The sequence below is a fragment of the Setaria italica genome, chromosome VII (assembly GCF_000263155.2).
Source record: "Setaria italica strain Yugu1 chromosome VII, Setaria_italica_v2.0, whole genome shotgun sequence".
Classification (NCBI taxonomy): Eukaryota; Viridiplantae; Streptophyta; class Magnoliopsida; order Poales; family Poaceae; genus Setaria; species Setaria italica.
The window spans coordinates 24,827,865-24,844,964 of NC_028456.1; the positions used below are offsets into that span (position 1 = coordinate 24,827,865).

Genomic DNA, 17,100 nt, shown 5'->3' on the forward strand with positions numbered 1-17,100 from the left:
CATACAAAACATGCATTGGGAGTTTTAAGAAAATGCTGCTGGGATCAAGGCAAATTTTGCACATCGAAATAAATAAACAAGGGTCGAATTTTGGCACAACTAAATTTTTTGTTAGAGCTTGAGTTGTCTTGGCAGCAAACCAAATGCAAAGTAGACTTCCTGCCGACCCCAATCTCCAGGCATGTGCTCTCAGTCTCTCGCACACATCTTTTCTAACGGTGCCTGCTTGTTGCCTCCCTTTCGATTTGCTCATCCTTCAACTCATCCAACTAAGCTCTTATCTCCTTTGCTTTCATATCTCCATCACATCGCAAACTGATAATGCCTACCTGATCGGCTTCCACACGGTAGTACACCGGCGGAAGGAGGCACATTTTTGCAGCCGATGAGAACAATTATGCAAACCCTGTAAAAACATTTTCACGCGTTATCCATATTAATTTTTTTATTAGGGTTCCGTGTTGTGCTTGTGCATATGACCATGTGGCACAGTTCTCTGTCCTATGCACGTTGTACCAGATATGCAGAGCCGCCACAGCTTTCGTTGCGTTTGCGTGTCTCAGCCGCCCCTCCCCGAATTGGCGAGACAACCGATCATTGCTGCCGTCTCGCCGAGGCCTTTACACACGTGGTTCCGTGGTTGCGCCCTCAAATATGGCAGTTCATATTCAAAGACCCCCCCCCCCCCCCCCCCCCCCGGGGGGGTGCACACCTTCCTTGACACAACTACACATGCATAATGCATCTACGCGAGGTTTAAAAAAATGTAGATGAACTAACTCCATTTGTTTGCACCAATTTGAAAATTTGAAGAAATTTGAGCCAGTCGTGGCAATTGATCACTGCCTAGTGTATCCCAGGCGACAAGTAATCTGTGATTTGTCAGGCACCAAAGCTGGGTCACTAATCAACATCGCTCTCGCCCGCCATTAATAATTCCCCGAATTGTTTAATTCCCTGCCAACTTTGCTGCACGCCTGCGATATATAAATCCCCCTCCGCTCACGCCTCTGCTTTCTGAAGCACCAAAACCAGAGAGGCTAATTGTTTAAGGGTTGGACGGGCTGAGATGGAGAGTGAGATCGAGAAGAAGGCGGCTGCCATGGCGGAGGAGGAGGTGGCGGGGAAGAAGGTGGCGGCTGATGGTGACGTGAGCCTGAAGGAGCTGTCCAAGAAGCTCAACGACTTCGCCAAGGAGAGGGACTGGGAGCAGTACCACAGCCCCAGGAACCTGCTGCTCGCCATGGTTCGCATCGTTCCTTTCCCTAATCGCTGTTCTTCTTCGTCCTTACAAAGACTGAAAGTTGGTTTTCTGTGTGTTCTCTCCTCGCCTTTCCCCCCTTTGGCTCTGTTTTCCTTCGTCAGTAACCTCAAGAATTACGCCCCAATATTCAGTCTATGGAAGCATATGCTTGGCTAAGTAGGATGGTCTGCTTCGTATTCCTTGAGACACTGAACGACCATTGGTTTCAAGAATCTACTATCAAATCTTTCTTCTTTTTGAAAAATAATAAGGGCGATGGAGAAAAATTAACAGCAACGACGTGTTTGGATGTATTACTGCACATTGCAGGACGAGTCATGACCAAACAGCACGCCTTTAGCTTTCAAGGCGTGACCTTGCATGATCGTCTTCTCTAAATTATATACGAGCACTTGACAAACGGCAGCATAAAGTAGAGTGCGTGATCTCATGTTTTCTTTCCTTTTTTTTCACTTTCCGCACATTTTTTGTTATTTTCCATGGTAACTTGATTATGCACTGTAATAGTAACCTCAGACCATGGATAGTACTGCTCATTCCTGTTGCAATTAAATAATTGGTTAATCCTGCACACCTCGTGGGAGAACAATACTCATTGCTTAGCAGTCAGCATCTCTAGAAGACCAGGACATCATGCGCACATAAACAATGTCTCCATCAGTGAAAAGGAGTGAACTAGATTAGCGAAAGGTTATCATAAAAAATGCTTCATTCCAAAGCCATCTCAGATTTGTTATCTCATAGTAGCGTCTTTGAGTTTATTATGCTCCATGGGCTAAATCATCGCAATACAATGCGCTCTCTTTTGACCAACTGTTCAACAAGATTCTTCGTTGATTAGTTTTTTTCGTTCGATGCCGTGCCACTAGATTCTTGAGATCTATCCGATTTATTCGTCTCACATAAACAATTGCATGTGGATGGCCAACATTATACCTTCTGTTTGATCATCATGCACTTCTTCTTCTTCTTCTTTTCAAATTTTCATCCCAAAAAATCAACAAACCACAACCTCCTAGCTGCCCCAGATGCATATGAATCTAAAGTGATGCCAATACATCTGGCAAGAAGTACAAATGCTTCATTACGACAAACGACAGGGACACGAGCGAGCTATTCCCTGTCCCCTTCCAACTCCAAAGTTGCTCGCCGAGTCGCCGGCCTCTGATATTTTCCGTAGACTTTTTTAGCGCGGTGCTCCTGAAAAGATGATGCAGTCCAGGTGTTGGTTTATTCATGGGAGCGAAATGGGACAAGTAACCAATTTCCTCACTGCTCGTGGTCCTGAACCAGCCGGGACGCAGATTTCATGTGTCCCGTCGCGGACGCCACGTGGTGCGGGCTCGGCAGGTCGGCCCCCTGTCGATGCTCGCCTCCGGCGTCGCCGTCGGAGAGTCGGGTCGACGACGCTGATCGCTTTTGTCCGGACTTGAAGCTCACTGGTGAAGGAACGGTCACCGTCACTGTCAGCTTGTGGTGACTGGATTTCCTGAACCTGGACGGAATGCGATTCGCACTTCACTTTCCGATTTTCATTTCTGTTGGAAATGACTTCTTTCCGGTTTTGAAAAGGCCTGAACCACATTCTCCTTTGGGTAGAGACTAGAGAGGATCGAAAATTCCTTCCTTCAGCTGACGGGAGGATTCGTTTTGTTTTGTGCTTGGCACTTGGCAGATTGCTGAAGTTGGGGAGCTGTCGGAGCTGTTCATGTGGAAAGGGGAGGTGCGCAAGGGCCTGGCGGACTGGGACGAGGCGGAGAAGGAGCACCTCGGCGAGGAGCTCTCCGACGTGCTGCTCTACCTCGTCCGCCTCTCCGACATATGCGGCGTCGACCTCGGCGACGCCGCCACCAGGAAGATCGTCAAGAACGCCGTCAAGTACCCGGCGCCGTCGAAGGAAGGCGGCGCCTGACGAACAATGCCGCCTGTGCTTCTTTGGTGCTTTTGTGTGATTGCTGGTGCCTGCTAGGACCAGCTATACGAACTGATGCTGGAACCATTTCTTTTGGTGGAACTTGTGTTGCGTGATGGGAAGGTTAATGCAAACATTGCGCGTCGACCGGATAGCCTTTTTGTCCAGCTTTCCATGCGCAGAACAAAAGGAGTACTACTACGAGCTGTGAAACTGTGGTAGACAGAAATCAGCGTTCGGACGCCGGAGGGGGAGACAGTAATAAGAACAGGCAGAAGTAGAGAACAGGTCAGCCAGCTGCCATTAAGGCCTGCAAAGCTCATTTGCCTGCAAGGCTTAGCCAGCCCATACGGCCCATTCCACCATCTAAAGAAAAGCCCAACGGCCGCGTTCCATTCCTTTCGGTGTTCTCATCACTGGAAGCCCAAAGTTCCATTGAAGCCGGTCCCCTCTTTGACACCGGAATACCTTCCTATCCTCCGGAAGGCAGTAAGGCATCGAACTCTTCAGTGTTTGAGATTCGTGCAAGTAACGAGATCCATCATATCTACATCAAACTTAAACCCTAGCTCCCTTCCCTCCCTTCCCTTCCTGTGCTGCTGCCGCCGCCCTACACGGGCCCTGCCACCGCCGCCACCCACCCCTCCCTCGCCGGCCGCCCTCGACAGAGAAGAAGGTTGGATTCAACTTTTTTGAAAAAAAAATAGTGGTGCAATTTTTTCCAAAAAATGTTGGATTCAACTTTTTCTTAAAAAAATGTTGGCTCAACTTTTTTAAAATAAATATTGGTTCAACTTTTTCAAAGAAATGCTTGTTCAACTTTTTTTCCTGAAGAAATGCTTGTTCAACTTTTTGAAAAATATTTTTTTAGTGGATCATCATCAAATGAGAGGGTCGGGGAAGAAGGTGAGGAGGAAGAAGATAAGGTTGAGATGGATCTTGGTGGGCTGGAAGTTTCAACTCCTATCTATCTTCTTGAGCCGCCCACAATGCGCTTCTTGGCCTTCCCAGTTAATTTCAAGTATCCTTTTCACAGCCATGTGAGCTTAGCTCGGTTCATCAGTTTGTCTGTAGAATTGTAGCGGAGCCTGTCCATCCATGGTTTTGCTCACATTTTCGGCTAAATAGTCTTTCACTGGACAGTAAAGAGCATGAAAATTTATGTGACCAGTGACTTTTACTGGTGACTTTAGATACGTGATTGACGTGTAAATTGAGCTTAGCTAAATAAGAAGCTGACTTTAGGTACGTGATTGACAAAGCTTGTTTTAAGTACTATCCATCCTCCTTTGAAGAAGTCAATATTAGCGGAGCATACAAGCATAAAAGATTATCCTATTATGTGAGAGAATCAAGGATACGCTGGGATAATACTGCAAACCGTTGACCTGTAAGATTGCTTCCGGGAAGGACCACTGCCATTGTAAGACACTGGAAGAGATTGTTTGAATACTGAACCAAGTTGATACGAACTGGCTGAAAAAAAATTCATGTACCGCAGCTATGTACACATGCAAAGCTAAATTAGAACCTCTGACTTTGTAGACGTGCAGAACGGGGCAACGTTTAAACTTCTGTATCCGCCTGTTGAATGATGTCAATATCCAATTATCCACCAGCAGCATGATGGTTGTGGAATGGCCTCATCAGCTTCCACCTCTATACATACAATCGCCGCACCGGCATCTGATATCCTACTCCTTGTATAGAGATACATCTGCTAGTAGTTCATCATCAGATAGCTTGCTTGGAACCAAGCGAAGGCAAAACCATCGCGTAGAATTAGAATGGCCTCCGGCGCCGGCTCCTCCTCCCTGAAGGTGGCAACCTTCGCGTTCGTCTGCATCATGCTGGTCGTTTCTTCCTCGGCGGCTCCGAAGAAGCTGATGTGCCGCGAGTGTGACAAGATGTGCAGCTCCTCGACCGATGGCTGCACGAGCAGCTTCTGCAGCGGCGCCTGCGGCGACGCCGCGTCCCCCGGGTGCCTCAGCTGCAAGCAGGCGTACTACAGCAAATGCAAGAACCTTTGCATGAGCTCCTGCCTAGCCAACTGTGTCGAAAGCTGAATTTTTACATAGGTAAAGCTCGCTCCTATATGTCAAAAAAGTGCCAGGGATCCTTATACATAACTAAATAAATGACGATTATATTCCAACCTGCCGCTGTGTATGTGTATCTTTATGTATATGTAAAAGCTGCATGTGTACGAGCGAGGTGCGTAGTTCTTTGTCTGCAGTGTAATTTTGTGTGTGATACTTAAAATCAGTACTAGCTATATATGTAACCCACCATCCATCAGCTAAACGTGTACAGGTGAGTTAATTCATTGATGGTATGGTGTTATTGTTTCCTAGGCACAGTTCAATATATACTATGATATATGGTATGAAATATTTCCAATTATCCGTGCCATCTCATGTTCCTCTTCCTGCAAATTGAACCCATTCGACAGCAGGTGATCATTTGTTCCTTCAAATTTCAAAATACATTTAGGTCACACCCCTTTATGATGAAGGCAGGTGCCCTCAGAGCAGGTACAATAATGGGCGAATCGACCGACACGTCTCATCATGCTTGCCGAGGTGGATGCACTCGTCGACCGGCTGAACACGCGCTCCAAAAATCCTTTCTCTCTGCTGGGTTCCGGCGTTCCGCCACCTCCGCTCTCGCCTCCCTTCCTCTTCTGATCTTCTGCAAGCCAGCAGTAGACCCATACAAATAAAAATACTAAGTGTTGACAGGTGTGAAGAATGTATTGGGTTCTACACTTACTCTTGCTGACTTGGCTTGGGTTATAGCCAAACCTTATTAAACTTGCTCTCATAGGTCATAGTTCTGGTATTAACATGATACCCAATTGCTGAGGCATATACGGACTTACAGCGTTGAGGCAATTGGGTTTAGGCAGAATGGGCAACAAATTGAACCCATTCAACTCAGAACACTCAATTTGAGGAAGTTTAGGAGTTCTGCATGAAACTTGACTGAACTACATGATGAGAAGAACACCATAACCTTCTTATTCATCGAGTGTTGCTCTTTTAGGAAAGCATAGAGAACCAGAAACCTTCTCTCACTAGAAATGACGCAATCACACAATATCCCTGCTGTAAACCTTCAACTGTAGCCTATCAGAGCATGAGAATTACTTTTCCAACAGAAGAATCATGAAAACGAGAGTGGAACAATTTGATGGAGTGGTTCCTTAGCTTACATTTGATTCAGCATCATCGACTCCAGTTAGCCATCAAGCACCGCGTTGATCAGAACGGTTCGACCCATATCGGGTTGAGCAGGGAGGCAGATGTAAGTCTGTGCAGTGGAAACCCCTCTTGCCGGCACCCCAACACCTGCAGGCACGCTGCGCCGTCCATATGCATTGGCACTGCTGTGCTTTTGTCAAAATTGATTTGAAGCCCAGTTGCATCAGAAAATTGATCCAGCAGTAGTTTGAGCCGCTTTACATCTTCGAGTAGAACGACCACTCGATTGGTTTGGTTGTGTCATTCCTCGAAGGCAGCATTATCATCAGGTTACGGTATTTATGAACGAACAAGGATGGACTTAATAGCATGGCAGGTTCACACTGCAACTAGGAGTATATAGAATGCATGCAGTATTTAGATGGACTGAACTGGACTTGCAGGAGCTGAAAGTGACGCAGATATTTGTATCTGACCGAGTAGGAACTAGGTACACAGATTTTGCAGAGCAGCTGAGCCGGGACACAGGGCTGAGCGGCATGCAACGTGGTCGGAGATGGGACCCCAGTTGTGCTATGGTGTACATTCATGTTTCTGGTAGCTTCCATTTCGGTTTTCTGTCTCAAGCTCTGCGACGCTTGGCTTGCACATCTGCTGGCTCAGGCCTTCATCTTTCTTTCCTTCTCTTTTTGAAATAGGCGTGGACATTAAATTTTTACCCGGGTTAAATTCACATTGGACAACTGAATCTGTGTAAAGTTTTTTTTTCGCATGAATATATGATTTGGAGTGACCGATCATCAATTGCAATGGGAAAATTATATTACGGCAATCCTCAAATGCCAATCTTTTACAGTGGCGAATACTGGCCAGTTCTCCGTTTTCCTTACATGCCAACAATTTCTTTTTATCCAGGGAAATCCAGTTGAGCATGCATCAAGAATGAACATTGCAACTGTAAGGGACAAAACACAAAGAGTGGACTATCTATTTTCCTTGCATACACAATAGGAGTACAAACTTGGAGTCGTACACTATACTAGTGCCTATGTAGATTCCATCCTGCATACTATTATCAGCATATGTACAGACTGTATCTACATTACATGAGTATATATTTTTTTCTTCCTCAATCTTGTACCTATCTTAATTAGCTATGTTGGTTAGCTGGATCAAAACTTGTCAGACGCCTGGTCTTCTGACTGATTGATCGATTCGATCATACGATGCAGTTACAACGAGTCTGAGCTTTTCCCTTGGCTTCTAACTTGCTGAATCCGCTGGCGCAGCCTTCTCCTGTGGTCGTGGATTTTCCAGAGCCCATGTCCAAGGACAACGGCGGAGTATATGCCGTGGGTGATCATAGGAGCCAGGATGTTGTCGGTCTGCATCAGATCAATCAAGAGTTATGTTTCTGAGCACAAATCTGAGTTCATCTCCATTAATGCGTGAACCCGCACTATATTGTACCTGGATCCACTCGAACCCAAGGTAGAAAGCCAGGATTCCTTCTAGAAGCGGGGAGTATATCTTCCTCATTTGCCTCCTCTCATACCAAGCTGCAAATAATCCATCGAAACAAAGCTGAATCAGTTATACTACTTTCATTTGCTACTCTGCTGATTATTGATCTCCGGTCGGAGGCTTGTTCATTCATATATCGCTAGTGCAATCTAATAATGAACTACTCTGCAACTGCATATACCAGCACAGTTACAAATGATTTTAGCCAGACATACCTGCAAATAATTTCTTGAGGTTATCCCGCCCTGAGCGTGAGCGCATCGCTGGAGTCACCACATAAGTAGGGTCTGCAATTTGAATGAAAACATATATATCACTCGTGGATATGTAACTCAACATTTTTCAGGAGGAATACCATTGATTCTACTTGAATATAGAGAGAATTTTGAATAGCTACGTGCAAATTTTGACCGTCTAGAACATGGATCACCTTTCGGAGCAGTGGCGATATAGTAGAGGGATCCTGTGAGGGCTGCAGTGATGACTGCTGCGAACGTTTGAGCAAATGGAACCAGAGGAGGAACAATTCCACTCTGCAATCGCATCGATGCAGTTCAATTTAGACCAATATTAGCTAATCGTGGGTATCACAAAATTCAATTTCATATTTGGTTCAGCTGGAGGCATATATATATACCAGGGATGCAATCCCTCTAGCATCTTTCATGAGCTCCGTGCTCCTCAGGAAAATATCAGCCAAAGCTCCCTACAATTCAGTGATTTCACACCAACAATATGAGCAAATGAACTGAAAATCATGTGCCATTTACTCGCAGAAGATTACTGTTTCCTCCAGACAGTTGCAAGGATGTACAGTTAATAACCATCAGGAGAACGGAGCAGCACATACCTGAATAGCTGCACGGTAGAACAGCTCCTCGCCAATTGAGCTAGCGGTCACAATGAGCATGAACTGCAAATGTAAGACATGATTAGAAATTCTCAATAGCGAACGTGCATGCGGAGATCTTTGAGAGCACTGCAAATCATAACACCCGTCCTTCATACCTGCCATGGTGACATTCCAAAGAAGAAGCTGCGAAGCTCCTCGTCCTCCACATCTCTGATGGCGCGCGCATGAGGTGAGTATTTGACAACTTCATCCTGCAAGCAGAAAGATTAAATGAACCACATGCAAGTTAGTGAAGCAGAAGCAAGGAATTGAAGTGGGGCCAGCTGAGCTGTGAATGGAAGTGGAGGAGGATGCTGCACATACATCGAGGATGAACAGCAGAGCCATGATCGGCGGAGCTGCGTAACCGAGCCCCTCGACGAGCGCCGTGAGCGACGGATGGAAGCCCCCCGTGCAGTCTATCCCGGCCATTTGGCATATGAATCTTCCAGTGAGCGCCATGGCTCCGTAAATCCCTGTGTCCATACACCGACGGATTGGTCAGGAGGACTAATTGATCGCATGCGTGCTCGTGACGATGCAAGAAACTACATGGAGCGGTGAAGATGGAAGAGTACTGACCAATGCCATAGCTGAGCCTGACGACCGCGCCGAGCTTGTCCCACATGGCGAGCTCCGCGTCCCGGGCTCCGAAGCCCGCGCTCCCAGTCCCGGCTTCCCCGGCGGCCCCGCTGGCCACGGTGGCGGCGGTGACCTCGACGACCCTGGGGCCATCGGCGGCGAGGCTGGCGCCCCTCCGCCGCCGGTCGGCGCCGCCGTCGCCGCCGTCGGCCGCCGCGCGGATCCAGCCGGCGGTGCGGACCCGAGGGGAGAAGCCGATGGAGCAGTGGGTGTAGGTGGTTGTGTAGCTGCAGCTGTGCGCCGCCAGGTGATGGCTCCCCAGCTCCATGAATCCCTCTCTCTCCTTCCCTCCCTCCCTCCCTCTCTCTCTCGGCTGCGCGAGGACGAAAGCTAGAAGACGACGAAGGGACGAGCTGGAAATGGCAGGGAAGATACTTTGTGTTTTGTTTACCAGCGGGATAGATTATTCCGCTGGCCTGCCCTCTGATGATCAGGAGGGACGAAGTGGAGGGGGGTAAATAAGCGAATAGAATAACAGGAGGAGGAAGCAAATCCGGTGGGTGGTGATGATGACCAGCGGCGCGAGGCGTTCGTGCTCCGGCCGCCGTTAGTTTTTTCGTTTTGCCTCTTTTGGCTGGTTTTGACGATGACCTCGTGCTTACTTGGCCCGTCGTGCGGCGGTGGCGACTGGTGGTCGTGGCGGGAGGCGTGTGGCGGCAGCCGGCGCGGCCAGCGCCAGATGAGAGGGGATTTGCGGGCTCCAATCAGCGCGTCACACGTCAACCGCTACGTGATAAGGTCATCCGTCTTCCCGGATGACGCGGCAAACCGGTTTGATTGGGCCAGATGGCCGGTCCAGGATCGGGCCAGATCGTAGCAGAGCAATGCAACCAGCCCAGCCCAAGGGTGTGTTCCTATTGCAACGGACGAGGGAGCCCAATTAGAAGCGGGCCGAGTTTTAGGACTGATTAGGGTGTCAGCGTGAGGATGTCACGGCCCACGGTTGGCCATCCTTGTATGACGGACGAACGCGACGGGGCCGACAAGAGAAAGCCCAAAGGGCCATCTGATACGCCCAAACACACATGGACATGGGAAGGCCTCACCGCCTCAGTGCCTTGCACCCACAGTCAAAGCACGGCGGCATATGCTGGAGCTCCCCTGCAGCGCCGCGCTTGGTAACGAAGCGGGTGACAGGACAGGGCGAGATCCGTCAAGGACTCAAGGTGCACGCATAAGATGTGCATGCACAGGGTGGATCTAGCGGTGGGCGGGTGGGGCTGACCCTCCTACCGCCGCTAGGACAATGGATCTTCTCTTAGTCTTTTCATGATTTGTTTAGAAGGAAGAAGAAAAGAAGGGAGGAAAGAAAGAGGGAAAATAAGAAGCCCCTCCTAAGCTTGCGGGCTGCATCCGCCACAGATCTTCTTGCAGCAGGAGAACGTCGATGATCGATGGCGCTTCGGCTCCCGGCCGACCCTAGGATGGACCGGACGTGATGGATCGATCTGCCACCCTCCCTTAGGTTGCTCCCCACAATAAATACATAGGCCTGTCCATCATTGGCGCGGCGCATACACGATCCAAGGCAAACCGTCCGTCCGTCGTGTAAGGTCGCTTCGCTTCGCCATATCTCTGCGCCGTGGATCGATCGATCTGCACGAATCCGCGGGTTCTGGTCTTGGTTCCCATCCCATCCTCGTCCACTGCTCCATCGATCCATCATCCGTACGCGCTGCGCGCACCATTATACTGTGCTGCAGCTACTGTACCTATACGTAGCTGTTTAACAGAGAGATATTGGGCTGGCCTGGCCTGTTACGGAAGGACATCACACATGACACATGGCAGTGTGGAACCAATGCAGCAACAACCATCCAAACGCACCCCTTTTGGGGCGCACGCTAGCTAAGCTTCTTCGCGTACGAAAGCTAAGTTAGTTATAACCTAGCTAGAGTTCGTTGTTGGTGACGTCGCCGGCCTCTGGCCTCCTCTGCACACGCGCCGCCATTTCTTGTAGACACGCTAACCCCCAGCCGATGTGTGTTTCCTAATCGTCGTTCCCTCTCTCTCATGGCTTAGGCAGTTGCATTTAGCGCTCCTTGGATCATCTGGGTTCTGGGAGACGAGATCCAAGTTTCGTTCCAACCGCGGTGTGCCGCCGGGGCATGCAGCCAGGGGGATCGGAGAATCTCGCCCGTGCATCAGCCTGCTATGCCCCAATACGTAGGTACATGTTGGCATGGTGCCAACTTGTGTTGGCCCCAGATCGGAGTGCATGAAGAAACATATATTGATACATGCTATAACTTCGTTAACTTATGCTCTAGCAAGTACTAGCTTGCACTAAAATAAAACTATGCTATCGTTTTGTACTTCAATAATACATGTTTCCATATAATTGTTGGAGACCGATACACGTTTTTGAGTATATACTAGTACACATCTCGTGCTACCGTGCGCGCCCAGGCCCAACCTCCATCAACGTCGTAGCAATTATGCGAGCGGTACACGATTGCATCCCACCATTGCGTTTTGGAATGATCGAGATCAACTGCCCGCTAGCTAGCTAGCTAGTAGCAGCAACACTAGGCCAGTCCCCCTGCGGCCCTACCGTTGTGACGAGATCATATTAGCACATCACCCGCTAATCGGTCGCGTAATAACCTCCAGGTTAATCAGTCTGGCTTGTCCCTCGTTTTTTCATCTGTCTTTCCATATAGTTCACATGCATGATTAAGTGCTGCTTATGCATGACTTAATCTAATGAGCTAGCACAAGAAAAAAACGGTGCATGAGCAGGGAGTCGAAACAGCGCCATGCATCGCGAGTGATCATGATGCTAATAACCAGCTACAAGCTAACCAGTAATGATAATCCTCGGTAAATAGAGAACAAAATTAATTTTCATGATAGCCTAGTAGTAATGAAACATGAGAGCTGATGTTGGCCACCAGTGTGGGAAACATTTGGTGTGCTAGGCAAAACCTTTCATTGTCGCAGGGGAGTTAGATAGGGTGATCCTCTTTCACCACTCTTTTTTGTTCTGACAGCTGACCTTCTTCAATCAATGGTGAATAAGGAGAGATAGCAAGGTCTTCTGTCACTTCCCATCCCTCTGACTTATTCACAAGATTTTTCCATTCTACAATATGCTGATGACACTTTGGTTATTATGGAGGGTTCTAGCTTGCAGCTTCTTCTCCTCAAGGAACTCTTGCAAACTTTTGCAGTTTCAACTGGGCTTAAGGTTAATTTTTCAAAATCAACGATGGTGCCACTTAACATTTCCTCATTTCAGAGGAAAGGTTGCATGAACTTGCTAGCACTAGGATCTCTCCCTTTCACGTGCTTGGGGTTACCTCTAGTCTTACTAAGCCCAGAGTGGAAGAATTCTGGCCTTTGGTTTCACGATGTGAAAAAAGACTAGTTAGTACTGCTCAGTTCCTTTCCGAAGCTGGCCGATTGGAACTCACAAACTCAGTCTTCACTGCCTTTCCAACCTTTTTCATGTGCACTTTTTCACTCCATGGCCAGGTCATCAAGCAAGTTGATAAGTTTAGAAAATACTGTCTATGGAGAGGTGCTGATCTCAATGCCAAAAAGCTACCTAAAGCTACATGACCACTTGTGACTAAACCTAAATCTAAAGGAGGGCTTGGAGTCCTAAATCTGAAGATACAAAATGAGGTATTCCTACTCAAGAATTTACACAAATTCTTCATCAATAGAGAGAACATCCTTGGTTCCTAAGCTTGCATTCCTAGAGTTATTTTCGTTTGTGAAGAATGAGAACATTTGTGTCTGTAAAGCTAAGGAAGCTCCATACCTGCATAATCCGTTCCATTTGTTGTTGTCTGAGGAAGCTTATCAACAGTTTATTACCCTGGAATCATCTCTAGCTGCAATCACCGACAGTTTGGAAACTGATGTGTGGAGTTATATTTGGAATTCACCATAATTTTCTTCAGCCAAAGCATGCAAAGCTCTTATGGGCCATGCTGACATTCATCGATGGTTGTGGAAAACATCATGTCAACCTAAGCATAAAGTTTTTTTCTGGCTTCTCTTGCAAGAATAAGGGGGCAACCTCGTTGGAGGATTTTGTCCCAATTCTTACTTCGGTCATGTAAGGATCGGCTTGCGGGAAAGTCTTTCTAGTGAAACGTGAAACCATACGTGCTAAAAAGGTACAACCTTCGGGGGTGCCTAATCATATGAGGCCTTGATTCATACCCCACCAGCGGAACCTAGTAAACCATCCCAAGGGGTCACGGTGGGCAACAAGTAGACTAGAGCAGGACCTTCGTAGAGTCCCAGGTCCGGTCGGCACAGGTCATAGGTTGAGGTCAAGAGGACCTGGTGGCATTGTATGCCACATTATGATGCATCTCTTTTTCCTAGGATAGTGTCCCTATGTGGACGTAGTATGGCCCCTGCTTAGACCCTAGCCGCATCTGTGGATGGAGCTAGGGAATGTTGTCTAGGAATAGATGCCGGTGGGTATAGGTCTCGTAGGTTAGTACCACCTGAAGCTGAGGTATGGGCTGATCGAACGTATGGGTAAAGTTTACATCTCTGCGCAGAGTATAATCTACCTGGATAGCCGAGGCTCACAGTTACGAGCCCACATAGCCAAAGCTCCCGTCGATTAAATCACAACTTGAGTGTGGTAAGATGGGGCTGAGGTCCTAAGAGGGATAATTTAGAATGAGGCATAAGCCGGCTCAGAAGAACCCTGACGGTCTTTGGTACTCCTTAAAACTTGGGAACTGGTAGGTGAAGTAAGATTCCCCCTCCAGGGCCAACAACATAAAAAGAATATATTTTCTTCCTCTCCTTTTCCAAAACTCACCTCACCTTGCATGAAATAGGTTTATTAATAAAAAAAATCTCATATCCTTTCCTTGATTATCCCTACCATTTAATATAATTTCAACGCTACGATTTGCTAAGTACCATTCATAAGTGTACTCATGCTTGCTTTCACTTATATAGGATTATGACTTACCTGTTGCCCTAACTTCATTCTGCTTGTGGAATGGGTAACCGCACCACTCTCCACCACTTAAGGGTAAAACCCTATTTTCCATAATTTTATGCATCTTTTTATTGCTTTGACACTATTCTGTATTGAGGACTGTATCAGCTACTGATTCAAGGACTGCTATAGGTAAAGCAGGTTTTTCAGAAGGAAGACGCTACAACCATGGTCTTGGAGTCCCATGAATGTGTGCTTTATACAGATTCGGTTGACGAAACTGTTAAGCACCTTTTTCTGGATTGTGGTTTTGCTCGAGAGTGTTGGCACCTGTTAAATCTACGGGTCCCTGAATCAGATGATCCATATCAGATCTTGACAAGTTTTAGAGATCAGCTGGTAGTACCCTTCTATATGGAAGTCATTGTGTTAATGAGCTAGACAATTTGGTTGGCTAGAAATAATCTGATCTTTGGGCATATGAAGGTCCTTGTTTGGTTTTGGTAATTGAGTGACAACCTAGGTGGACTAATATGTGTTTAAGTGAAATACACAGGAAATTGTCCACAAGTAATTATGTGATGAAGGAGCTCATTGCATATGAGACATGATATGGAGTCATGTGATGTCATGTGACTAGGTGGAGAAGATCAAGATAAGACTTGGCTTGATGGATCGGTTGCAAGTGTGAAGGGCAAGTCAGAGGCTTTGAAACGCTAGACTGTGTGGTGGGATGCTTGAGCAAAGACTTGGCACCGATGGACCGATGCAATGATGAAGAGCAAGTGAGGTCAAGATCGATGAACCAATATATCGCATGATGATATAAGTGGATCATATCATTTGTGATGGTGTTGGTGCATGTGTTGTATCAACATTGGAGCAAATGGAATGAAATGCGCAAGGCAAAGGTATAACCAATAGGCATTTCATTTCATTGGTCATAGGTGTGTAGAGAAGTTTATGATCGGGTTTAGGATAGTTGGCCGTACTATCAAGAGGGGCAAACTTGTTTGCATATCGTTCATCTAGTGCCACTTGAGTGATCTAACATTGCGATGTTGCTAGGATCGAGTGGCGTGGTGAAGAGAGTGGAAACCCTTTGAAAAATATTTGTGAAAATGCTAACTCACTCACACATAAGGTGGTACACTTGTGGAGTTGGCACATTTGCAAAGGGGTTGAAGAAATGGTCAAGAGGTGCTTAGCGGATGTAAATTGACCGGATTATTAGGCTAGATAGCCGTACTATCAAGAGGGGTCAATTTCATTTGCTTGATGGTTCAATAATGCCACTTTTCTCAAACATTTGCATTGCATGCATATGGACTAACTTAGTTTGAGAAAGTGAAGAAGATGAGAAGAAAAAGGCGTTGGAAAAGAGCTCTGACTGTACAAGAACGAACGGTCCAACCCTGGGTGGTGGACGGTCATGCTAACTTAGACAGAGATGTGTTTTCGGTGTTAGAGGCAGTTTTTGTGAGGCGGACGGTCCGCCTCTATAGGGGTGGACAGTCCGCAGTTTAAAAAGCGAGCTGAAATGTGTACCGCAGATGGTCCGGCCCTATAAGGGCGGACGGTCCGCCACCCCTGTAATGGTGCACTCAGACACGCATTAAATGTTGTAGTAGCCATTGGAATTGAACTACAGACGGTCCGGCCCTAAGGGGCAAACATTTCGCCCGTCTCCAGTTTGCACGTGTTTTGAACTCTAATGGCTAGTTTCGTAAAACAGCGGACTATCTGGGAATGGACCCCGGACTGTCTGGGAGAGCCGTTATAGCTCGGGAAAAAAGGGGAGAATGGCTAGTTTGTCCCCTCCCTCTATATATAGGGGGGGGGGGTGGCCGGCCCTTGGGGCAAGAGCTGTCGCTGCCGCGGTCGGGGTTGGCGATGGGGGGGAAATCGTCGTGTAGCGGAGACCAGGCGGCGCGAGTGTGGTTGAAGTGACGAAAAAGACGGGCAACATCGGGCTCTGGGGCCGGGATCTGGCGGCGTGATGATGGGCGCGGGAGGCGAGGCTCTGCAGAAAGGTTGCAGAGGGGCTTCCGCTGCCATTGGGGAAGGGGGCGCGAGAACCCACTTGGTCGCGAGTTTCTGGGCTCAGGCGAGCCAGTGTTGCTGTTGAAATAACCGTCTATGCTAACTTTGCATTGCATTCGTGTAGATCTTCACCTCGCCGACGGCTTCTACGAGCTACACCCGGCGCCAGAAGAAGAAGGTGTAGCCGAGCTCCTGCCCGCTAAAGCCGAAGTCGCCCCAGAAGTCGAGCAGTTTCCTTCCTCTTTGCTCGAAGGCAAGCCCCGGTTGCATGATAACCCTGTGTGTTTTACCAGACTTGCGCATGCCTTCTGTAACATGCTTGTGCATTTACGTATAGGAGTTGTTTGAAACCCTAGATGCATGACTTAGTTATCCCCATGATCTGAGCACTAGCTGTTGGACCGAGTAGATGCATTGCTTAACTAGGAGACGGTAAAAGCCGAGTGATTTCCTGTCACTCGCGAGTTGTAGGAGTTGCATGTTTACCCTTCTGTTACAACTATAAGGACGATGGATGGGGCAGGGTTTTGGTAACTCTTTGGTGGTCGGCTGGTTGCCCCGTCTGTCTATGAAATCTTGCTAAGGCCCGACAGTGGTGGTGTTCGTGATCAAGTATTTGAAAGTACTAGCCTCATACTTAGTATGGGATGAGGAAGCCTAGTACCGGATTGAACCTAGACGTGAGCGGTCGCCCCATTG

General features: G+C 47.7%; 2 protein-coding genes across 2 annotated transcripts; one reads left to right on the forward strand and one right to left on the reverse strand.

Annotated features, from left to right (window-relative positions):
* Positions 1–1,008: 1,008 nt before the first annotated feature.
* On the forward strand, positions 1,009–3,343 carry LOC101782075 (dCTP pyrophosphatase 1). The gene is made up of 2 exons (XM_004976161.3): positions 1,009–1,246; positions 2,940–3,343. Exons 1-2 carry the CDS (start codon positions 1,070–1,072, stop codon positions 3,174–3,176), a joined length of 414 nt encoding a protein of 137 aa, XP_004976218.1. The 5' UTR covers positions 1,009–1,069; the 3' UTR covers positions 3,177–3,343.
* A 3,992-nt stretch (positions 3,344–7,335) lies between these two features.
* Positions 7,336–10,002, reverse strand: LOC101782897. The gene is made up of 9 exons (XM_004976163.4): positions 9,378–10,002; positions 9,120–9,271; positions 8,912–9,007; positions 8,754–8,816; positions 8,541–8,609; positions 8,334–8,436; positions 8,119–8,190; positions 7,850–7,938; positions 7,336–7,764 (listed from the first exon to the last, which is right to left on the reverse strand). Exons 1-9 carry the CDS (start codon positions 9,703–9,705, stop codon positions 7,612–7,614), a joined length of 1,125 nt encoding a protein of 374 aa, XP_004976220.1. The 5' UTR covers positions 9,706–10,002; the 3' UTR covers positions 7,336–7,611.
* Positions 10,003–17,100: the final 7,098 nt, after the last annotated feature.

Excerpts from the sequence above, each read along its gene's own strand:
- LOC101782075 (XM_004976161.3), top strand. The coding sequence starts at position 1,070 with ATGGAGAGTGAGATCGAGAAGAAGGCGGCTGCCATGGCGGAGGAGGAG. Across the intron at positions 1,247-2,939 it reads GGAACCTGCTGCTCGCCATG|ATTGCTGAAGTTGGGGAGCT; the intron begins GTTCGCATCGTT and ends GGCACTTGGCAG.
- LOC101782897 (XM_004976163.4), bottom strand. The coding sequence starts at position 9,705 with ATGGAGCTGGGGAGCCATCACCTGGCGGCGCACAGCTGCAGCTACACA. Across the intron at positions 8,817-8,911 it reads TTGGAATGTCACCATGGCAG|TTCATGCTCATTGTGACCGC; the intron begins GTATGAAGGACG and ends TTACATTTGCAG. Across the intron at positions 8,191-8,333 it reads TATCGCCACTGCTCCGAAAG|ACCCTACTTATGTGGTGACT; the intron begins GTGATCCATGTT and ends TTCAAATTGCAG.